Source organism: Drosophila eugracilis, unplaced genomic scaffold, assembly GCF_018153835.1.
Source record: "Drosophila eugracilis isolate 14026-0451.02 unplaced genomic scaffold, ASM1815383v1 contig_1765, whole genome shotgun sequence".
Taxonomy (NCBI): Eukaryota; Metazoa; Arthropoda; class Insecta; order Diptera; family Drosophilidae; genus Drosophila; species Drosophila eugracilis.
In genome coordinates, this window is record NW_024572605.1 from 4,229,128 (window position 1) to 4,251,892 (window position 22,765).

At 44.6% G+C, this 22,765-nt stretch overlaps 4 protein-coding genes across 6 annotated transcripts; 2 read left to right on the top strand and 2 right to left on the bottom strand.

Moving 5' to 3' along the window:
- Positions 1 to 221: 221 nt before the first annotated feature.
- On the top strand, positions 222 to 1,805 carry LOC108109035 (COP9 signalosome complex subunit 4). Its single transcript, XM_017217333.1, has 2 exons — positions 222 to 894; positions 958 to 1,805. The coding sequence occupies exons 1-2, from the start codon at positions 307 to 309 to the stop codon at positions 1,606 to 1,608; spliced, it is 1,239 nt and encodes a 412-aa protein (XP_017072822.1). The 5' UTR covers positions 222 to 306; the 3' UTR covers positions 1,609 to 1,805.
- LOC108109034 (acetyl-CoA carboxylase) lies at positions 1,797 to 13,400 on the bottom strand. 2 transcript variants are annotated; one of them, XM_017217329.2, is made up of 13 exons: positions 13,224 to 13,400; positions 12,682 to 13,067; positions 12,502 to 12,623; positions 10,256 to 10,622; positions 8,894 to 9,182; positions 5,101 to 8,834; positions 4,735 to 5,037; positions 4,507 to 4,677; positions 4,015 to 4,443; positions 3,001 to 3,870; positions 2,588 to 2,935; positions 2,393 to 2,527; positions 1,797 to 2,325 (listed from the first exon to the last, which is right to left on the bottom strand). In XM_017217329.2, the coding sequence occupies exons 1-13, from the start codon at positions 13,381 to 13,383 to the stop codon at positions 2,191 to 2,193; spliced, it is 7,449 nt and encodes a 2,482-aa protein (XP_017072818.1). In that variant the 5' UTR covers positions 13,384 to 13,400; the 3' UTR covers positions 1,797 to 2,190. The 2 variants fall into 2 exon arrangements, with proteins under 2 accessions (XP_017072818.1, XP_017072821.1); XM_017217332.2 differs by lacking the exons at positions 12,502 to 12,623; positions 12,682 to 13,067; positions 13,224 to 13,400 and adding an exon at positions 11,191 to 11,585.
- A 3,851-nt stretch (positions 13,401 to 17,251) lies between these two features.
- On the top strand, positions 17,252 to 18,953 carry LOC108109036 (nucleoporin seh1). The gene is made up of 4 exons (XM_017217334.2): positions 17,252 to 17,768; positions 17,829 to 18,266; positions 18,328 to 18,536; positions 18,598 to 18,953. Exons 1-4 carry the CDS (start codon positions 17,658 to 17,660, stop codon positions 18,902 to 18,904), a joined length of 1,065 nt encoding a protein of 354 aa, XP_017072823.1. The 5' UTR covers positions 17,252 to 17,657; the 3' UTR covers positions 18,905 to 18,953.
- Positions 18,954 to 21,645: 2,692 nt separating this feature from the next.
- On the bottom strand, positions 21,646 to 22,686 carry LOC108108962 (mitochondrial dicarboxylate carrier). Of its 2 annotated transcripts, none has more exons than XM_017217217.2 (2): positions 22,226 to 22,686; positions 21,646 to 22,167 (listed from the first exon to the last, which is right to left on the bottom strand). In XM_017217217.2, the coding sequence occupies exons 1-2, from the start codon at positions 22,636 to 22,638 to the stop codon at positions 21,720 to 21,722; spliced, it is 861 nt and encodes a 286-aa protein (XP_017072706.1). In that variant the 5' UTR covers positions 22,639 to 22,686; the 3' UTR covers positions 21,646 to 21,719. The 2 variants fall into 2 exon arrangements, with proteins under 2 accessions (XP_017072706.1, XP_017072707.1); XM_017217218.1 differs by having other exon boundaries at positions 21,957 to 22,167; positions 22,230 to 22,686.
- Between the last annotated feature and the right edge of the window lie 79 nt (positions 22,687 to 22,765).

Consider the following 22,765-nt stretch of genomic DNA (forward strand, 5'->3'; position numbering starts at 1 on the left):
TGTAAATCAAATATAAACTAACTTGTTTTTATTAAATAGACGATGACATGTTTATAAGTTAATATGTTAATCTAATAATAAAACAAAATTGTATCTTCATTTTTTTCAAAATATAAATATATTCAATTAGGAGTACAACTAGTAGGGATTTGATTTTATATTCGGGAACCTCGCATCACTACAAAAGTAGAAAAAAGAGCTAAGCACTCAGCACTGTCTCGGCCGGACTCGCAAGTTATCGATAACGGGGATGAGCTTGCGTTGTTGTTCTTAGTTAGTGCGAAGTAATTAGGAATACAAGTGAACATGGCCGCAAACTACGCAAAAACGAACAAGGGTATCTCGACGGCGATCCTGCGCAACCAGCTGATGGGCCTGATCAACTTCACTGGAACTCACAAGGACCAGGCAGACAAATACCGCCAGTTGCTGAAGACGGTTCTTGCAAACACCGGCCAGGAGCTGATCGATGGTCTCCGGCTCTTCGTAGAGGCCATTGTGAACGAGCACGTTAGTCTGGTTATTTCGCGTCAGATCCTCAACGATGTGGGTGGCGAGCTTAGCAAACTTCCCGACGACCTTTCCAAGCAACTTTCCCACTTTACTCTGGAGAAGGTTCATCCGCGCGTCATATCGTTCGAGGAACAGGTGGCCGGCATCCGGTTCCATCTGGCGAACATTTATGAGCGCAACCAGCAGTGGCGAGATGCGGCTACAGTTCTAGTGGGTATCCCGTTGGAGACGGGCCAGAAACAATACTCCGTGGAGTGCAAGCTTGGCACCTACCTGAAGATTGCTCGTCTTTATTTGGAGGACAACGATTCGGTGCAGGCGGAGCTGTTCATTAACCGCGCCTCATTGCTACAGGCAGAAACTAGCTCTGAGGAACTGCAGGTAAATTTAATATTGTAGTAACCTCATATAAAAACAATATCTTACAAAATTTACCATTTTAAGGTACTATACAAAGTCTGTTATGCCCGTGTCCTGGACTACCGGCGCAAATTCATCGAAGCCGCACAGCGATACAACGAGCTTTCCTACCGAAAGATTGTGGACCAAGGTGAGAGAATGATGGCACTGAAGAAAGCACTCATCTGCACAGTGCTCGCCTCCGCCGGCCAGCAGCGCTCCCGCATGTTGGCCACTTTGTTCAAAGACGAACGCTGCCAGCACTTGCCGGCCTACGGCATTCTAGAGAAGATGTACTTGGAGCGTATCATTCGGCGGTCGGAACTGCAGGAGTTTGAAGCCCTGCTGCAAGAGCACCAAAAGGCTGCCACCCCAGACGGCTCATCGATTCTTGATCGAGCTGTTTTCGAGCACAATCTGCTTTCGGCCAGCAAACTGTACAACAATATAACATTCGAGGAGCTGGGCGCCTTGCTGGACATACCGGCGGTAAAGGCGGAGAAGATCGCCTCCCAGATGATCACGGAAGGCCGCATGAACGGACACATCGACCAGATCTCGGGCATTGTGCACTTCGAGAACCGCGAACTACTGCCGCAATGGGATAGACAGATCCAGTCACTGTGCTACCAAGTTAATTCCATAATAGAGAAGATTAGTGTCGCCGAGCCCGATTGGCTAGATAACCTGAACTGAACCCGGCCCTCACCAGCACATCTCTCCCAATCTCACCTTCATTTTAATGAGAGCCGGCAAATAGGAGCGCAGCAAATCGGAGGACATTACCCGCGACTGCTATAGATTTCATTTTTAATTTATAAAAATAAATGAAATTATGTACATTATCGATCCTGTGGAACCAAAAGAAAAGAAAACAAAAACAATTATTGCCATCCAGCGATTTTAAAAAATGTATTGTACCATATATATATTTTCAGTAACTCATATAATTCAAAAAGCTCTGTGTACAAAGGACTTTAGTTCTTAGACAACTAATGGAATGTTTTGTATTCAAGGGATATACATAATCAAGTATGTACACGATACAACTAGTCTACTAGTTTTGCCACTTAGGCAACATCTACCCATGCCTACAACTCCAATACATAACTAGATTTAGGCTAATTACGTTTAAACAAATTCAACTAAACAATATGCATGTCGTGCAAGCTCTGCGATATTTTACAAGCGTAAAAGGGGTATGAGAAATGTGGGAAAAGGCGGGTACGGGAAGGGGTGAGATAGGGGCCTAGAATGAACTTAGAACCTAGCGTAGAATCATCCCTGGGTGCTGTTAGAAGACTCCTCGTTCAGCTGCATCTGAGCTAGTGTGCGTACGACCACGCCCCGATTTACGGGCGTCAGTCCCTGGCAGAGACCCACCACAGCGTCCAGCGCTACGTCGGGACAGTCCTGCGAAGCAAATAAAGTTAGGGTAAATTTGGGATTCATCAGATGTGTAAGCTCCAGTTTAACTTACCTCGAGCATTTTGGAAATTGTAGAAATAATAGCGTCCCGTCTTACGGAATTTACGTTGCGGGAAACAATAGATTCGACATTGCTCTGCTCTTCATACCAAGAAACCATTTCCTCATTTTTGTCCCACAGATAAGCCTAAAAATAACAACGACATTTTATAAGAGTTGAAAAATAATAGATTAAAAAACTACTCACCTCTGTGGCTCCCTTTTCCTCTACCAGCCAGCGTCGCAGCATCTGTTTGGCCTGACCCACAGAGAGGTTATCCTGAGCACGCAGGATCTTCTTGATGTACGCATCCTCCAAAAGGAGACGACGCAGACGCCAGTAAAGCCAGCGACGGGAATCGCGCCAAGGAACAATTTCACTAATGCACTCCTTCTCCAGCATCCGTTCTGGTGTGTCGTGTAGGTCGGCAAAGTGAACTGCCACCGTGTGATAAACGTGCATAAGGACAGCGAGTCGAGCCTTGATTTTCTCGTCTACTTGACCAGCCTTAACCTTGTCGCCAGATGCATTTGCGTCATCAAATTCCTTTTTCAGCTGTAATTTAAGGGCACATTAAATTAATCAAAATTGTTAAAGTTTTCTCGCAACTTGAAACTTACCGCAATTGTGGTGGGATCCAAGCGGTGTATTGTCTTGACCAGGTCTTTCTCTTTATATTTAATCTCTACAATGCCCTCCGGTTCAAGCACTCCTCCTCTGGCTTCCGGATCAGCATAAGTTTCCATGTATCGCGGGTTAATGAGAGAATCCAGCACAGCCCAGGCTCCACCTCGCAGCTCAGCATTGGGCGGCAGGTAAATGAGCACCGGCTTCTTGTACTCTCGCAGTCCATCGACAATATACGCCCCAAATTTGACGATTTGCTCGTACATATCTTTCATGCCTCCGGAGAAGCCACGCCAATTGGCAAACACAATAAGTGGCAGCTCCTCTCGCGAGAAGTCCTTGATTGCCTGTGCCGTTTTGTATGAGGAGTCCGGATACCACACTTGACCCGCCTGTTGTAGCGTTTTGGCTTCCGAGTCTAGATTGGCGGGATCAGCGGGCATCTCCACTTCCACGGTGCGTGTCTCAACAGCAATTACGCCCACGGGGACACCGCCCAAACGAGCACGTCCGGTGACAACTGTCTTGGCCCACGGCGCCATGATTTCGCTCCAGGAGTCTCGATCAAAGAATCCGTTTTCCCAGTCATTTGCATTCACGGGATTCACGCGGCCTCCGAGCATCCAACGAGGGTCGTACGGCGACTTTGTGGGCATGAAGTCCACAGGCCGGTCGATGCGATCACTAGGCAGAATAATGGGCAATTCGCAACCAATGTAGGCAGGGATGTACGAGAGCCAGTCAAGGATGGTGTAGACACCATCAAGATCGATGGCCTCAGTCTTATGGGTGACTCCGTTGTTGAACATAATCTGGGTGCCACCCAATTGATTGTTGGAGGCATACACTTTACGACCCAACAACTGGAAGGAAGAGAAATCCATTAGGCATTCTGCTTACGCTGTTTGTGTGTAATTATTTGATATAACATTTTTCGCGAATATAGTTAAGTTAAAACAATCGGATCCCTATGTTCAAAAAACCAATTTTAGCTCTCATTTGCTTACCTTGTTGAGGGCAGCGTATCCTGTGAGTATGATGTGCGAGTTGTCGATTTGAATGACGCGCTGGCCCAGACGCACCACATACGATCCAATACCGATTGTACGACAGGTGACCATTGCGATGGTCACGATCTCATCATAAGCCTGCGACGTCTCACCGGCAATCAAACCAGCGTACCGCAGGTTCTCCACACCCAGTCCGTCGTCTTTGCCGATGATATCGGTGATCTTGTAACGCTGCTCACCCTCATCTTCGATCAGGATGGCCCTCACCGAGTTCAGATTGGCCACCTGGGCGTAATCCTCGGTGGTCAAATAAAGGTACTTAAAGCCCTTGTCGGGCTCCTCTGGATCCTCCCATGCGATCTTGAACATCGCTTTCACCTCCTCAGCAAGTCCGATGCGGGCACCGCTGTTAACGGAGATGTAAATCTGTGAAAAGAAAATGGAATAGTACTAAGTAAATGAAGAAATGCGGACTAAGGATGAACTTACCCTGGGCACTTTACGTTGACGGGCCAACTGGGAGGCTTTGGCGAACAGTACGTCCTCCTTGATGCCAAAGGAACCAATCAGGTAAGTAAGGTCGTTGGCTATTACAATAATCTCACGGCCATTCGGATATTCAGGAGTTGCAAGGACAATGCTCCAAGCCACCATGCCACACTAAAATAAAGAAAACATTTTAGTACCTTCGCGATATGAACTGAATAGTAAAATTACATTATTTTCGCCGGGTAGACGCTGCATCTCAACAAGGCTATCGCCTTCGAGAACGAGCTCCTTGCATTCGATTAGGATCTTGTCGGGAATGCGGATATCCACCGTAGGACGAGCCTTTGAAAACTCCCTCCAGTGACGTTCAGTCATCTGGCGGAACATGTCGGGCACATCGTAAACATAGGTGGTACCGTTTGACTGCGCTTGGAATCGCTTCTGCTGCAGGAAGTCCTTTGTCATGTAGGGCGTGGAGATTGGATGGCCATGCAGAGATCCTTGCTTCTCTCCGTACGCCTTGAATTTTATCTAGAAAAAGAGAAAGAGCCATTGCTAAAAACATTTAAGAAATAGTTTTAAATTTATACTTACGATTCCTGTCTCTGGTTCCGTTTGCTCCGTGTACATGGAAATATCTAGGAAGTAGCCAGAGTCATTCGCAATGCAAAGGCGCACTGCCTGAGTGGGCGACTGCGGCGACTGACGGATGACCATCTTGAGTTCGGCCTGCAACACACGCAGCTTCCAAAGACGCGGGCCATATCGCATGATCATCTTTGTCACTGACTCTTCAATCTTAGCCGGGTCCATTATGACAGTGGGCACAAAGTTCAGGAAAATGTGGTTGCAGTCGGTGCGCTTGGCATGTGGGTGTGAGAAGGCTACCTCCAACTCATCCATGGCCTCAAGTAACACACGCTCTCCTTCATTCTGCAGATACTCGAAAGAAGCTTCTTTGGTAATCAGATCTGAGTGACGGATGATCGAGCGAATGAAGAACCGGTAGTCTGTCACCTCCTGCCCCTTGGATACCTTGGCCTTACCAAGGTATAGGTGCATTTTCTGGTTAGCTGTGGGCAGAGCCTCAAGATCGTAAGTCTTCATACGATTTAATTCGAGATGGAAAGCAGAAGCTGGCTCCAGATGACGGTAAATACGATCCTCCGTGAACTTGTCCCTGGCTCGATAAGTGAAGAACTTCGGGAATTGTCTCTTCTTAAGAGCGGCAAAGGTAATCCTACGGATACGTCTCTGGAAGAGCTCCTCGTTGTGCTCCTCACAATAACGCCCAAAGATTTGAGCCATCTGCAGGTCATCTAAGTCTCCCGTTTCCCTGACGGCCACACTTACAATATGAATAGGTTCCGTGGACTTGGCTTCTTCAGCAGCGTTTGCACGGGTCACAGGATCCGAAAGAGACACATTAATCGAGGTGCTGTGTCGGCTGTCCGAGATGGAATCCGCAGCTTCCACAGCCTCCAACACTTTAGCGTTCACCATGGCTGGCGAGACAAAGTCCTCGAGTAGGTCCAAAATCTCATCTGAGTACATCTCAAAGTGTTCAAAGGAGTCGAAAGCCGCAATCGCACCGGTGCGTACAAATGAGCTTCCTAAGGATTCAGCTGCTGCCTGATCTAATCCTTCGGGGGAGGACATGCGTGAGAACAGCCTATTCGGATGGGCGGTGGGAAGGAGAAACTGGAAGTGCACCAGCGGCAAACCACCGGAGAGCTCCAGATGCTGCAGGCAGGTCAGCTCATAGGAGGTGTAAGCTCTTCTTACATAAACCTCCAGAGCGGCATTGCACACAGCTCGGTTGGAGTGATAGAAAAAGTCGTGCAGGATGTCAAAGATCGAGGTTTCCGACAGAATCAAGCGCTGCAAATTCTCGGGGTGGAAGTCATGGCCGTACATGTCAACGGCCGATAGGAATATCGACTCCATTTGGTTGTGGCGCAGCTCATAGGCCGGCTGGTGGGCAGCGATCAGCACTTGACGGGATCGCAGCGCCACCCTTGAGTGTTCCGCTCGGTTTAGGGAGGTCAGCTCACTGAGTGTGTTGGCCAATTCGTCGGTCAGTCCAGGTTCGTTGGCCCAGAGGTGATCTATTAGGAGCGTGACCAGTAGATTCTTCTTGGCTACCTGAGAGTGCGAGAAGATGGTGTTGACCACTGTCTGCATGTCGTCTTTGTTGTGCTCTCGCACTAGGCCTACGCACTTGTCGTAATGGCCGTGCTGGAACTGCGATTCCACGTCGTAATACTGGCGCAGAAGCTCATGTACGGCAGCCTTCATTCTGCCACGGATTCCATTCCGATAGCGCTGCACCAATTGTACAATGCTTTGGGTGGTCAGGAAGAACACATCTCGGTCAGCGCGTTTCTGTAAAGTAGCTGCATGGCTGTCGATCACACTAGCAATCTGTTGCGAGGGGAACTGGGCCAGCACACTGGTAATGTTCCGCTCGTAGAGCGTCATTAGCTTTCGGATCTTCTTCTCTACTGAGATCGGAATGCGACCCGATATGGAGGCAATAACCTCCTGCAACTCTAGCAGCGGCAGCGAGGGATCCCGCAAACTCTGCATGAATTTCTCAATGATGTCCCTTAGCCTCTGGGCATTAAACGGCTCTGGCAAGCAATATCCAGCCAGTGTGTTCTCCAGGATGCTCTTGTAGGTATTGTGCACTCTGTTCAACTTTTCCGGTACCGGTGCATTCTCCGGCTGTGGGAACTGGCCCTTGAACGGCTGCGCTTTCGTCACCAGCGACGGATCGTCCAGCTCCAAATGTCCCAGCAGGGATCCTGCATCCAGAACCGCTCCCGGACGGCGTACAAATGTCACTGTACCAGCCTCCTGAGACGTCAAAGTCATCACCATCTTCATGACCTCAATTTCAGCAAATGCCTGGCCCTTTGCCACATGGGCGCCGTCTTCCACAATCATATTGATGAGCTTTCCGGCTGAAGGACTGCGCAAAAGGGAGGGATCATTCTCCTTTTCAAAGACACAAGTCTGGTTGCCAATCACAATGCGGTAGCGATCCACCTCCTCCTTCATGTAGGTGGTGTAGGAGGCACCCTCGAAAGAGATAAGCAGGCCACCGTCAGAGAGTCGGTGCACCTCGATCTCCTTGAACGAACTGTTCATCAGCAGGAAATAAGAGTTGGCACCACTTTTGGCGGCCTGCACCTTATAACGGATGCCATCGTTGATTAGCTCCACATCCACGACATTGGTCAGCGTATTGGCCGCCTGAATTTGACCTTTCTCCAGCGAGGTTTGGAAGCTGGAGAAGCTCTCGGTGATCTGACGATCAGCAATGTGCAGGGATCCACACATTACTCCTAAAAGGATATCCGGTTTCTCCGATTGGACGCGCTCTGCAATCAAAGCATCTAACCAAGCGGTGTCGATGCTGTTGTCCAAGAAACGATTTGTCTCCAACAGAGTGATCAGGTACTCGACGGTGGTACGGAAATCACCACGAATGGAAAGCTCCTTAAGCGCAATTACAAGATTCTCACGAGCCTGCTGACGATTTTCTCCCCAGGAGAAACAATGTCCAAATTGTGAGTCAGCAAATTCGTGCAATCCTCCACTGGCGGCCACACTGAAGTAGCCCCACACGTTCTTGCTGGACCGGAAGTTTAGCTCCTGCACAGTACCAGAACTGGGCTTGAAGCCCTCGTCAGGATTCTCTGAGGTGATACGAGCAGCGATGACATGTCCGGAGGGACGCGGTTTGTTAGGCGGAGTTTCAAAATCAATGACAGAGGAGCCCCATGGGGACTCTCCGTACAGTAGACGGATGTCCTTAAGCCGGTAAAGTGGAATTCCCATTCCAATCTGTAGCTGGGCGGCCGGCAGATTTACATCGGCAACCATTTCCGTACACGGATGCTCCACCTGCAGACGGGGATTCAGCTCCAGGAAGAAGTAACGACCCTCCGGATCATAAAGATATTCCACGGTACCAGCACTGACATAACCAACCATCTTAGCCAGTCGCACTGCTGCTTTCTCCATGTCCTCAAACACTTCTGGCTGAGCCACAATGGCAGGGGCTTCCTCAATAATCTTTTGATGGCGACGTTGGATGGAGCAATCACGGCCGAACAAGCTGATAGCATTACCGTACTGATCAGCCAGCAGCTGTACCTCCAAGTGGCGAGCACCGCGGGCTAGCTTCATTACGAAAATTGGTGATCCGGGCACCTCGGCTTGAACCTGGCGGAACAGAGCTGGGAATTCCTCAGCTGTGTCGACGCGACGAATGCCCTTGCCACCACCGCCCTCCGAGGCCTTGATCATTACGGGAAAGCCTTAGGAGACAACAAGTTTAACAACTATCTGAAAGCATTATTTAAGAGATGCCACTCACCAATCTTGTTAACTGCGGCCAGACCCTGTTCAACATTGGTCACACAGCCGCGGGCGAATAGTTCGCTGGATATCTTGATCTTCTTGCCACTGTACTGGGCCTTCAGGTCGGAACCCGACCAGGGCAGGGTGGGAATATCGGCTGTCTGGGCGACAATAGAGGAGGCTACCTTGTCTCCCAGCGCCCACATAGCACGTTCCGGCGGGCCAAGGAACACCAAACCCTCCTTGTTGAGGAGCTCTGGCAGCTTCGGGTTCTCGGAGGCATGACCCCAACCAGCCCATACGGCCTAAAATCAGAAACGGTTCACAAGCAAATTCGTAATCAGTTCATTTTGATTTAATAAGCCCAATACCTCAAGGACAGTGGACTGCGTGGTGGTGGGTGTGAGGAAAATTATGGAGCTTTATTGTTGGTAAAAATCAATCGTGACGTCATTGCTGTAGTCATCGACAACACCCGTATAGCAAAACAAAATAGATAATTCACACTATGCAACAAAATGTCGTTGCATTTGCTAATTAACCCCAAGTTCCCTGCTATAACTAATGGAAAGTAAACACTTAAGAGGGAATTTCCACTTCTAAGTGTTTTAAATGCATTCCAATCTAGCCACTTATATTCTAGTTCAGGTTGTTGGCCAAGGTACGTAAGAGGAAAGAAATAATGAAGGGTCTTAGATTACAGGTGTAGCAGTTTGTTTTGAAGGCAATCCTCCGAACACTTAAGTTACTCTGAAATAGCCGATAATTTTCTGATTTATAATTACTATCTGTTATTCAAAACCAAAGGGTAAATGAGTTAACTATATTATTCTGTTATCTCTCCAAAATTCTATTTAAAAACTGATAAATTGAATTTAAGGAATTGTTTTATAGCTTACTTTGTAGTTCTCAAGATTTTTGCGTATCTCTTTAAAAACTTATTTGTTATTGGCAATTGACACGTACAATCGTTTACACTGTAAAAGTGTCCGTGAAAACAAGCTAACGGCTTTCATAAAATACATTTAAATTGCTTTCAACAGTATATGATCAGCAATTTTGGAAATTGGGCAGGGCAGTCGGCTGATACTTTGTGCATATCTCAAAGTTAAGTCATAAACAACCATTCCCTGGATATTTTGTAGCACAGTGTTGGCTAACACATACAGTCACTTGGTTCTCGTAAACACACGAATACAAATAGGGGTCTGTTTATTGGTATGCGGGACGATCGCTTGACTTTGGCAGTTCCCCGCGATTGACAGAGTGCAAATACAAATCGTACGATGCGTTTTAGGTGGAGCTGGCCAAGCCAAATAGACAACACGGACTGACACTGGCCACTTCTATGGCGGTGGCCCCCAGATTCCGGACTCACCTGCACTTGAGTGCGAAGCGCAATGTCCACAATGAGCTCAACATTGGCGTAGTTATTGTTGTTGGATCCACCGGGCACGGGCACATAGTGATCAGCCATCTTGATGTATTCGGCATTCGCCTTTAGATCCTCTGGCGTGACCATCACCACAAATCGGATAGCCCTTTCGTTCTTGAACATCTCGTAGGCCCATCTTCGGATGGAACGCATGCACTTGACGGCCGCGATACCATTGTTGGCGATCAGGACACGATTAATCACACGGGTGCCGCCAAATCGCTTCACAAATTCCTCGGTGGTAGCGATGTGGAAATCACGATCCTGATGACGATCCTGACCTAGGCCAGTGCCACGCGACATGCTCGGCCTGGAAAATAACAGCGGAAATTTACCTTTTGTTAACGGAAATAATATATAAATTCAATTATATAATTATGATATTATATATAATATAATGTGAACTACTTCAAATCAGATACAAAGATATTAAGATAAGATAATATGGAGACTTTTAAAAAGTAAAATAATACTTTTATATCTTAATCGGAAGGTCATTATATATACCTTTCTTTAAATATTTGAACACTATTAAAAAGGTGTTTAAAAGTATGCTACAAAATGGATGTATTTTGGAAGTCCTCAGAATAAAAGTTAAGAGAGAATGTCCTTAATGGACCAACACATTTTCAACACATTTTTAAAATTTTTTTAAATTTTAAGCATCATAAGCCCTATTTTTGCTGATCAGTGTAGATAATGGCGCGATGAGACAGGTGTAGAAGAAAAGGGAGAGACGAGCATGTAGTAAGAAGATTTGACAAAACCGGTTTAGCTGACATGATCAAAAGTTCTTGCACATAATTCGCTTTTGTTTACAACTTGTTGACGAACAGTGCATTACGATAAACAAAGGGGGTTATATGGTTATGATTTACTTCAGGGTTCCCACCACGGGGACGCCAAGTAGCGATGGCGACGGCGACTGGTTGCTAGCGTTATGGTTGCTGATGCTGGCATTCATCTCGTTGGTGTTGTTATTACTTTCGTTCTGGCCACAATCCACGGCCACAAACTGGGGTATAACTGAGCTTGAGCCCACTCCGGTTCCCGAAACTGATCCCGGCCCATTGGCATTATCTTCACCAGACTCAACAAGTACGAAACGCTTGCTGGCGCGACGTTTTAACATTCTAATTAGCTCCACGAGGGCTAATAACATCCAAAGGGGAAAAAGTGAACTCTGATAAGGGGATCGTCGTCGTTTTTTTTGTGGGGCTCCTCGCAATTATGCAAGTGTGACTAATAAACGAACAGCACAACAAAATATTTTATTGCCACTGCACCACTTTCACCGCGCTCCGCTGGCCGAAAAAAAACACAAAAATCAATGTCGAACGATGTCCGCACACGCGAGAAACTTATTTGGGAAGCGGGCTGGGTCTTTTGGGTTATATTTTATCGTATTTCTGGGGTTTGCGGAATGCGGACCGACGGAGCCGACGACTGCCTGGGAACTGAACCTCGGAGCGCCGTTGGCCACCATTGCTCATACGCCGCATTGGCCGGAGAAGCGGAGAGACCAAGAGAGCGGGCCAGTCGCTTGGCAAAACAAGTTTTAAACATTATGAATGAAAACAGAATGCGGCGTCCCCACATGGTACTCTCTTGTTTGTATTGTCCCATTCTCACTTCTAACTTTTTCTCTCCATGTTTGCGCACCGCAAAAAGTTCTCGGAAAGCAGAGAGATTGCCTCCTCATTCGCACACATGGTCCCGAGCTTTGTGCCGTCTCTTTTCCCTAAACTCACGCGATATGTTTGGCGGCATTTGGATGTGACGCAGTCACCTGTTCTTTGTTTTGCTCGCTGCACTGAGCGGAAATGTGTTGCCGGCATTCGGAAAAAAATGCATATCTCGAGTGCTAAATTAAAGCAATAGCTTTCAAGTGGGTCGTTTTTCAGATTTAAGAAATCCTAATCTGTTATGACTAACTAAAGACATTTTAAAGATAAGATAGAAGTGGAAAACTAAGTGAGTCAAACAAAAGTGGATGACTCTTAAAACAGGATTAAGTAATCTTAGGTTAAGGGACGACCTATTTACAATATTGTACGATCGTTATCTTTAGCTTTTTGATACGACATTACAAGCGATAGAAAATTCTTAAAGATGGCTTACTACCTAATAACTATAATGTACTTATGATGTAAGTTATTTTTAGATTAGGTAAACCCAATGGGCCTCACCTTAACCGCTTGCGTCGCTCGGAAATATCGCCGTTCTGCCGAACATCGCTCTGCATTTTCTGGGGGAACTCATCGCAGGCCTCTCCTGCCTCGGCAGCCTTCTCGTCGATCTCGTCGCCCACCTGTTAGAAAAAACATCAGTGCTGTTGCCAAATAATTCGGATTAAAATGTTTCTATACCAAAAAGCTGGGCCTCTCTCCCTCCGCGGATTGGTTTGCGGTGTCATTGGACTCATTTGTTTCGCTCATCTTTATGTTGATGTCGATATCGATGCTGTTGTTGTTCTTGTTTTTGTTGATGGTATTATTGTTGTTCTGATGGCAGGTGATGCGGATGTGGTCGTTGCTTAGGTCGGTCAGTGCGTTATCCTTCAACTGTACGCACAGATCCTCCACCTCGGACTTGAGACTTTCGCTGGAGAACTTGACTTTTTTGATACAGGTCTTGGGAAATCTATTATCACCCGTTTTTATCGCCGATGTGGTTTCGGATGGCGATGTTGCTGCTGCAGCCGAAGGATTGGTAATAGTTGTTGTTGCTGTAGCTGCAATCACGCTGGAGTTGTCTGTAATCACAGATAACAAACAAAAACAATAAACGATTATTAGTTATGGTCAAAAGTCACATACACATTATAAACTAATTAAATTGAGTTATCAGCTAGGTGTGCGATTTGTGTGCCCTTCAAGTGTTTCGATTAAGCAAAGTTGTGGATTCTTACGATTGGTGTTGGCGTTGTCGCTCTCGCTAGTTGTTGCTGTCGTGGCCGATGTTGTTGCTGACGATTGGACGGGTTTGAATCTTTTCTGGCCGCGGCCAAAGATCAATGTCAATAGGAATGCGAGAAAAGCAGCCAGAGTGCCTAATAGTGTGATCAACATCGGCTATATCCAAAAAGCTGCTTTAAATCGGTGAATGCAAATCGGATTAGATAATCGTATCTTGTGTCTGTCTCGGCTAGCTTGGTTTCATTTACATTGCGGGGACAGTGAAAGTGGCTGTGCATTGCTATGGGCTTCCGATCATCTCGTTTCCGAGACTTTTCAAGTTCAAAAACCTTGCCACGAATTTGTAGGCCAAAGCGGCGAAACAAAACAAAATAAAAATGCTAATCTATGCATAAACTAGCTGGTCAGATACAATTAAGAAACCGAAAAACAATCATATAAGACCCAAAAATAAATCGTTGCCAGGTCAATGAGGCGTTTGATAAGAAATATGGTTAACGAATGAGGTACACTCTATCTAAAAAATAATTAAGGAGTGTTGTGGTGATATCGAAAATATAAGAATACTAATAGAAAATTGAAGGTTTATACTTTTAGCACTATTATATTCTTCAAATTGGAATTCAAGATAATGTAAAAGGTTAACTATAAAACTATATATTATGCTAGACAAATACGTAATCATAGACAGGTGCTGAATTCTGATTAGTCTGAACTAAGCTTAACACTTAAAAAATTCCATTATAAGTATATACACAAATAGTTTTCAATATAATATACGAAAAAACAGAAGCTTAAAGTGTTCCCGGGCCAAAAGTCAAAGATTGTCGCGCTAATAATGCCCTTAGGCAGAGTGATAAGCTTAAAATTACGAAAATAACTTTTGGATATTGGGGGTACAATGTGCAGCGCATTAAAATTTAAAACAAAACGCAGAAGAGTGCCAAAGGAAAATGGAAAAAACACAAGCTGACAGAAAAAAACCCCAGTTGCTGGTGTAGAAATGCAAATTGGTTGGCTAGTAGAAGAGGTCAATGATTTTGGCATTACAGTGTGTAAGTGTGCCAGCCAGCGGGGCTTTGAAAGGCACAGAAAGTCAAATTAGACACCGGAATCGATCTCTGGCAACCATCGTGGTGTTATGTAACGCCTCACTGCAGGCGCCTTACTCGGAAATCCACACACAGTGAACTAGGATTTGGATTACACACTCCGCGCTAAAAACGACTCAACAGGTGTGGTACCGCACTCAAATGGTTCTATAAACACCTCTTAAGAAGAGTCGTATGTTTTTCTATGACCGATCTAACGATAAGAACTCGAGGGCTTTGGATCTGTTATTAGCATTACTCAACAGCCGAAAATACAGAAATCTTACTAGCTGAGCGATAATCTTTGGGACGGCAACACACTTTTAGGGACCTTGACTTGAGTTTTATTTGGTTTTGTTTTAGGTTTAGTTTTTATGTTATAGGTTTACGGTTTGATCTCGCTTTACCACTCTGCGTGTGCCTTTGTCTAGATTGGGTTGTAAGTTATGAAGACGAGGTCGGATCGGATCGTATAACGTATAGGATCAGATTCAACTTCCTAGACAGACTGACTGACTGGTTCCGCACGATTTCTCGATGGCTACTGCAGTGACCGACGCTTGGAACTCAACTGGGCCATGCTCGTCCGAAAAGCACTATCGATGCCTGGACGCCTCTGCTTCTGCCCGCGAAGCGCTGACTTAGACTTCGACGTCGCTACGGCACTATCAATATCAACTATAGCTATGGCCAGGTTGTCGTGCGCGGACTTGTGTTTGTGCGTGTTCAGGTTGTTGCGCTCGTATGTTAATCGCCGGCGGGTCTCGCGGGTCGCCAAGCCGATTGTTGTTGCTGGCGCTGAGTGACCAGAAGGAATATCTGTATGTCTGAACAAGTGAGCCCCACTAATTCGAACAGAAAAACGGTGGAATTAAAGAGGGAAATCACATCTCGGGCTTTAAAAACATTTTTTTTTATTAATGTGACAAAAGTAATGACGACAAGCATTGTCCGACGGCTTGAGTGATCTTTATAGGCGAATATGCCATAACAATTTAAGAATGAGTGTTATTTGCTTTTTTATTTTTGAGAACCGTTTGAACTGTCAAAATATTCGTTTTGTAAACAGCGTGGATTGTAAAAATTGAGATAACATAATAATTCTTTTTACATTTCAATAATTCAAGAAAGTGTTATTATATATTATTTGAAATTAATGTAAAAAAAGTTATATTCTCGCAATAATAAAACTAAATGATACAAAAAAAAAATGGTATCTCTTTATACTATTTTTCAATTATTGGTATGAATAATCTTTAAAAGTATAATTCCGTTGTAGGAAAGTTCCACTGTTTAAGGGCAATTCGTTGCTAACGGTCTGTAGTTGATAAAACGCGATAAGAGCGATTTGTTGATAGCGATCAGCTGTTGCCAACATGCTGTCTTTTAAACTCTCTCTCCCTATGTGTCTACTATTCTTTGCTCTCTTAACTGTATCTCTGCCAATGTGGGAGCTTTTCAATGTCAAGGTCGCCGATGATTTTTCAGCTGTGTTGTCGTTATTGTTTTTGTTGTTGCTGCACCAGCTGGATTTAATCTAAAAGTTGACCTATCCGCTGACGAAAATGCACTTTACTACGAGAAACAATAACAACGGCCATAATTTCTCAATTTGCTGGCGTAAGTGGCAAGCGATGCTGATTAGGGTTAAATGAGCGAAAACGCCAGAAATTGATTAGCGCGATGCACTTGAATTCGAATTATTATTAACGAATTCAGTCCGCTGCCACGAGCAGAACACGCAAATCCCGCTGATTTGTTTTCATTTTTTTTGTGTACGGTGGCTGCCGGCATCAGCAGAGGTTTTTTAAAAGTCATAAAAGAAATTCCCGACGCGACGCCCGCTTTTAATCTCAGATAGGCGAGTGCCTGAAAAATCTTCCGATTTTGGCATTGGCCTTGGCGACCGATTATGATTAATACTTAACGGTGACGGGAATCGAAGACTCAAAATCTTTCCCGGGATCTTATCGCGCGGAAATTTTTTGTGTTTTGGTTTTCGATTTTTGTTCGAATTATTCATGTTTGGCGCGTGGCCAGAAAAAAACCGTCTACTGATATCACCTCCAAATAATAATAGAACCCAAAGTCGGTCGCGTGTGAAACGCCTGATTTCGATGGGCTTATCACTAACCTTGTATTTGGATGAAAGAACTTGTTTATGCCTAAGATCAATCTAAAATTGCCTTAATAATGAGTTTTCAGATAAGATTCAAAATCTATATTTTAATTTAAAAAATGACTTACATTTTTCCTAGTATTTAATCTTAATAATCAGAACCCCATGTATTTTCTGTTCAAAAATTCAAATGCTGAATAGCTTCTACAATATTTTTATTTTCCAAAAAAAACTAACTGAGCATTTTAATGGCCTTCTTTTCATGTTTGGTTGGAGATTTAAAAGATTTTCTATTTTATGCTACGCCAAAAATAGATATTTACTGTATGCAGTATTCTGAAATTGTTTTCTTGTGTGTATAGGGATGCATAATCCTCCAATTTACTTCTTATTAGGTAATTGAAGCCGGCTGACACACACACAAACAGGCAGATATGCTGTTCACTCGCCCACACTCAAAGAAAAATACATACATACGTCACGGGCATCGCGCGATGTGTAAAATCCAATAGGAATCAAGGTCAGTAACGAGTGAGAGAGCGAGAGAGAGTGAGAGAACGAGCAAAAGCAGGCGAGCATATTGCAGATGAAAAGGAATAGGACTTTATGTTGCCCATTGCACTTTGATTGAAATCCGCACTTTAGCCAGCGAATTCAAATGATAAACAAACGCGGGTCCCGATCTATGGCTATGCTGTGGGGTTATTCACCCCTCTAATTTGCATATATGCGCATACATTTCAAATCGGGCCGTAATTACCCGTTTAGCGCTTAGATTACCGCACTTACTCTTCTCCATCGCACTGCGCTTCGCACGTTTCTTTCGGTTGGCAATTTTGTTGTGTGTAACTGTTCTTTTCCGGGTGCAAAACTGTCTCTACTCGGATTTAAGGGCCTTGACTACCCGATTTGTCAGGTTCTCGCGATACACAGAGGGGCGTGTGGCACGCTTGATAAGTTATCAAGTTGTGATCGACTGCTGGCCAGTGTTTTGTTATTTTTTGCTTGATTTTTTATTCGTATTTCACGCGTAATTCAGACCAAATGGCTGGTGTGACCGTCTCTTAAAAAATACTAACAAAAATACTGGTCGAGGTAGGCAACAGCTGTTAGGTTACTGTAGGCCAACCCTGTCTCTGTAGGGCTGCATTACTGGCGCAGATTTTTCGGCGCGTGCATTTTATAAACATCTTCGGCAAATACACGGATTTTTGAGCATGTTTGACGTGGAACCCATCATTGCCGACCACAAGGATGTCATACACGATGTTGTGTTTGATTACTATGGCCGCCGTATGGCCACATGCTCCAGCGATCAAACAGTGAAGGTAGAATTTGTAGTTTGCTTGTGATAAACAACCACTGTGATCCGGAATTTCTGCTTTCAGATCTGGGATGAGGACGGGCAGGGCAAGTGGAACGTCACTAGCAGCTGGAAGGCTCACTCCGGATCTATTTGGCGAGTTTCCTGGGCTCATCCGGAATTTGGCCAAGTGGTGGCTACTTGCTCATTTGATCGCACCGCCTCCGTTTGGGAGGAGGTGATTGGCGATAAGGTTTCAGCCACCAATGCTCCCACACGTCGCTGGGTGCGTCGAACCACTTTGGTTGATTCGCGAACCAGTGTTACAGATGTAGAGTTCGCGCCAAAATATCTGGGACTCCTGCTGGCCACTGCATCTGCCGACGGCATCATCCGCATTTACGAGGCTCCGGACATCATGAACCTCTCGCAGTGGCCCGTGCAACACGAAATTGCTAATAAGCTGCCTCTTAGCTGTTTATCATGGAATACGTCCACTTATATGGTTACCCAGCTGCTAGCGGTAAGGAAGCAAGAGAGAGGTTGATCTCATCCATACTAAATTATTCTTTTATATTTTTAAGGCCGGCAGCGACGAGGCAGCCACTCCTACCGGCAAGGTGTTTTTATTCGCATACAGCGAGAATGCCCGGAAGTGTGTTAAAATTGAGACTGTTAATGACATAACTGATCCCGTCACGGATGTGGCTTTTGCCCCCAATGCCGGTCGAACCTTCCACATGCTGGCAGTGGCCAGCAAGGATCTCTACATCGTAAATCTGCGGGGCGTGACGTAAGATCAAAAATAAAAATTCCTAGGAATAACTCATAACCAATGATTTGCCCCATTTTAGGGACGCCACCGGCATTTCTAAGCTGGACATCCAGACTATCAAATTCAGTGAGCACAATTGCCCCGTGTGGAGGGTTTGCTGGAATATGCTAGCCACTATGTTAATTTCCACGGGCGACGATGGATGCGTGCGTCTGTGGCGAATGAACTACAACAGGCAGTGGCGTTGTGCCGCTGTGCTAAAAGCGGAGGGCAGCGGGCCTACCTATGAGCCCGCTCCGCCCACACCGACATTGGCCACCACCGCCTCGGCTACGGCGAAGTTTTACAAGAAGGGCACCATCGGTAACCAAGTACCGTGGCACTGATCTTGCACTTAATCGTTATAGTCCCGAATAAATTCTTAAGTTGAAACTATTCAGATTGTCTTTATTATGGAAAGGACACATTGGGTACTCGCGATTGGGTATTTTCTGCAATTCCCCTAATATGTTTTTCGTCTTTTTATATTATATTATACAAATTATAATTTATAAACAATTTCAACATTTGAAGACACTCTGTATTGAATGTAATAAGTAATTATAAGTTTTCCTTGAATAAGTCTTCATTTTAAAAGTCTTATTTTTGATATATTTGTTAAGTTATGAATGTATATTTATTGGGACAGCTTCATTTCAAAATTCATTTAACAGAAAATATTTAAGTAGGCAGGAAGTACTTATCAAAAATTTAATTTTTATGATGTCAAGGTTAAAATGAATTTCTTTTTATCTTAAGATTTATTTTGTTTTAAATTAGAAAGCTGTTTTAACCCCACTTACGTATCGGGATAATAGCCGGCATTCTGACAAATCCAATAAGTAGCTTTCTTGTCCACATTTCTCTTGCTGTGTTCAGAATTCCTAAGACCGCTTTTCCTAGTGCATTTTCGTGTTACATCACAAATCGTGTAGATCTTATTACCACAATTTCAGCAGACACTAACAAGAAAAGTGAGCTATTACTTAAACTTTTGCCGGCAAACTAGAGCGATTATCGATTTCGGACAAATTTGCACGGAAAACGAATAATCAAAACAAAATTTAAGTTCACATGACAAAAAAGAGCGAGCACTGAAATAATAATAATACTAAATACTCTCTCTTACGTCACATGTGCATGTGTGTGTGTGTGTTGGAAAGAGCGGCAGATCTGATATGCTAGCTATTTTTAAAGAACCTATAGCACGAGCACAGGCTAAATCGAGATAAGTGGGTTGGGTTCGAACTAAGAGTAAGAAGAAAAACGCATTTTCAAGTTCAGTGGTTGCATTCAAATCAGAATGCCTTTATTAAATTTTATTTATGGGTTATATATGTTCGATTAACCCCTCTCACATGTGAATAAAATCAATGGATCATAAAATCCTTTTTAAGTGCATTTTCATCTTCATTTCCATTTCCATTCCATCCACATGTGCATAAATTAAATATTACCACACAACAAGTGCCCACAAGCAAGGTTTTTATTATGTTTAACACGAAAAACCATTCAGAAAATGTCGCGAAATATTCCACTTAATTGACTCGAACCGCAATAAAAATTGGAATCATTTCACTTTCGATGACACCAAACACCACACACGATTATAATGATATGCAACCACCACCCCACCGGCGGGTATTCATTCGTCCTCGGCCTTCTGATCCTGTTGCTCTGCTGGTAATCCAAGGAATGAAATCCTGCCCGACCAGCTCGATGGTTTTTGTAGCCACCGCATTGAGCGAAAAAACCACCCTGCAGCGATATCAGAAATGCCCTCTGTCCCAGATCCGAATGATTGTCTCTAATTGGAAGTTTTGACGTGTGTATTATGTTTAAAGCGATGGTGTTGACGCCGATCTCGGAGGCGAACCACCCTTATAAGTTATACATATTGTAGCCCCGGTGGGTGGTGGTTCGCACATCGCGTGGGAAGTCAAAGCTCAGGGGTCTCTCACATAGCTGGAAACGTGGTAAGTCTTGAATCATTTATATGTGTTTAACCGGCAAAAATAATTTAATGCGCAGAAGATTGTTTCTTGTTTTTTTTTTTGTTTAGGGGTGGCTTAGGAGTTTCCCACATTCCACAGACAGCTATTCTGGTTGCTCGGTTTCAATGTAATTTTGGTTTCGAGTGATTTTTTGGTGTGGGCCCTTGGATTTAATTGCAAAACAGTGAAATTGTATTAAATTAAATTAAACAATTCGTTTGGGAACTTACACTCCTATGGGATCAAAGGCTAGCAAAGCTAGCATTTTCCCTTACTGTGGGAAGTATTTATCGTTTCGATCTTTCTATAAACCTATGAATCAGAACCGTTCTGATCAGAACCAATGGCAATATTACGATTTATAAATAATCAAATTTTGTGTGTATTGTTATTTATGAACGCATTTTTTAACCTAACATTTCAAGCCTTAAAACTACATAAGCTTCGTTTTAAGAATTCTTTTAGATATACTAGAAACGTATTAACCGTTGTCGTACTTCAGGGTTAATCCTTAGATCTACATTTGTTCTAAGTTTCCACTTTCAACAACATGTTGAGTTCCAAGAAGTGTAGGTACCCAATCCATTGGAACACATTTGGCCTACAAAAGCACCCCAAACTAAACTAATATGCGCCGTCATATTAAAATATTTTAACCCTGCTACCTAAATAATACAGTTTCCTTTCTAAGGCTTAGGTTTTATAGAGCGTTGACGAGATCCAGTTTTTCTCGAAAATTTCCCGTTTCTCCTGCGGTTTTGGGTTCAGTTCTTCGAGTACGGGGTTGCGACCCCAGCACCTTGCTAACCCCGCTTCCTAATTACGTAGGGCTAACGCGCAGCCGGCTTAACTAACAGCCGCGGATTGGGTGTTCACGTGCTTAGTTAGTTGCACAGACATTCTCATATGCATCGTAGATATGCAAATTTCATAAACCGTGAGCAGCATTCGTTGACCCCCAGTGCTGGTTGACCAGCGGTCAGCGTTCCGCGAGCCAGCGGTCTAGCGGTCTAACGAGCACAGTGGCAGCTTATTAGATCCGGATTATTTCCGATTCAATGGTTTTTAAACAATTATGGGAATGCTAATGTGAGTAGAAAATATTGGAAATTTAAAAATTTCAAAATAGCCAGTCGAAATCGTTTGGCAATAGGAGAGAATTTACACGTCAATCTTTTGGTAGATAGCCGAATCGCATTCTCGCTTGCTCGTACAGAATGAAGGTGATAATCGTATTGGGACTAACACGTATCAAGGCCGGAATAAAGCCTTTGTAGAAAGCCAAAGGTCCTTGCTTGGCGATGCTGATGAAGGCTGCGCCGATCCCGGAGAACTCGCCCGGCTTGGCGTTCATAAAGGTCGTCTTGAGCACGTCCAGCGGCTGTGTTATCACTGTAGCAATGCATCCCGCTGCCGTAGATGTGGCAAAGTGCAGCGGTACTCCATCTTCCAGCCCTGTGGTGGCTTTCAATATCACCTTCACCTGGTCGTAGGCGGCATTGGTGCCGATGGTCAGCAAAATTGAGCGTGAAACGGCTGGTACAGTTCCCCGGAACAAGCTAGATATGCCCTCCTCTTTGTAAATGCGAAAAAGGCCGTCAAAAACGTGTTTGTAGCTAGGGAATTATTGGAATTGGATTATAATGTGAAGGTGTTACATCTATCAATACTTACTTACGTCTGCTCTCCGGCGGTAACTTGCTGTCGTTCTGCAGCCGCACTGTGACCACATCACCGGGAACCCCTACCATTCCACCAAAGAGACCTGCAAAGGTTGCCAGACCCATCTTGGTACTTACGTTTTCGGCGTCAACGTAATTCTTGCCGGTTTCGTACAAGGCAAAACGAGCGGTGGTGTAGGTTAGCTGGCGGAACCAGGAGGCCGAGATGCCATTGTAAAAACCCAAGAAGCCTGCACGTTGGTAGATGTTTTTTATGATCACGCCCACACTCTGCCTGTCCTTAGTCGACTGCGTCTGTAACTGCACCTTGACCAGATCCAGTGGATGGGTGAAGGTCACTGCGAGCGCAGCACAAACGCCACCGGACCACCATCGCGGCAGACGTTTTGTGTTGTCTCCACTCATTGATCGAACTCGATCTCTGACTATTACAAAAATGGAAAAGATTTTGAAACTGACAAGTAATACTAATACAGATTTTTTCTTCTAAAATTGGATACTAAAATTCCCAATAAATTCTTCTTCATAATTT

Excerpts from the sequence above, each read along its gene's own strand:
- LOC108109035 (XM_017217333.1), top strand. The coding sequence starts at position 307 with ATGGCCGCAAACTACGCAAAAACGAACAAGGGTATCTCGACGGCGATC. Across the intron at positions 895-957 it reads CTAGCTCTGAGGAACTGCAG|GTACTATACAAAGTCTGTTA; the intron begins GTAAATTTAATA and ends TACCATTTTAAG.
- LOC108109034 (XM_017217329.2), bottom strand. The coding sequence starts at position 13,383 with ATGTTGATCACACTATTAGGCACTCTGGCTGCTTTTCTCGCATTCCTA. Across the intron at positions 4,678-4,734 it reads GTCTACCCGGCGAAAATAAT|TGTGGCATGGTGGCTTGGAG; the intron begins GTAATTTTACTA and ends TCTTTATTTTAG. Across the intron at positions 3,871-4,014 it reads GATACGCTGCCCTCAACAAG|TTGTTGGGTCGTAAAGTGTA; the intron begins GTAAGCAAATGA and ends TCTTCCTTCCAG.
- LOC108109036 (XM_017217334.2), top strand. The coding sequence starts at position 17,658 with ATGTTTGACGTGGAACCCATCATTGCCGACCACAAGGATGTCATACAC. Across the intron at positions 18,267-18,327 it reads TGGTTACCCAGCTGCTAGCG|GCCGGCAGCGACGAGGCAGC; the intron begins GTAAGGAAGCAA and ends TATATTTTTAAG. Across the intron at positions 18,537-18,597 it reads GTAAATCTGCGGGGCGTGAC|GGACGCCACCGGCATTTCTA; the intron begins GTAAGATCAAAA and ends GCCCCATTTTAG.
- LOC108108962 (XM_017217217.2), bottom strand. The coding sequence starts at position 22,638 with ATGAGTGGAGACAACACAAAACGTCTGCCGCGATGGTGGTCCGGTGGC. Across the intron at positions 22,168-22,225 it reads CCGCCGGAGAGCAGACGTAA|CTACAAACACGTTTTTGACG; the intron begins GTAAGTATTGAT and ends ATAATTCCCTAG.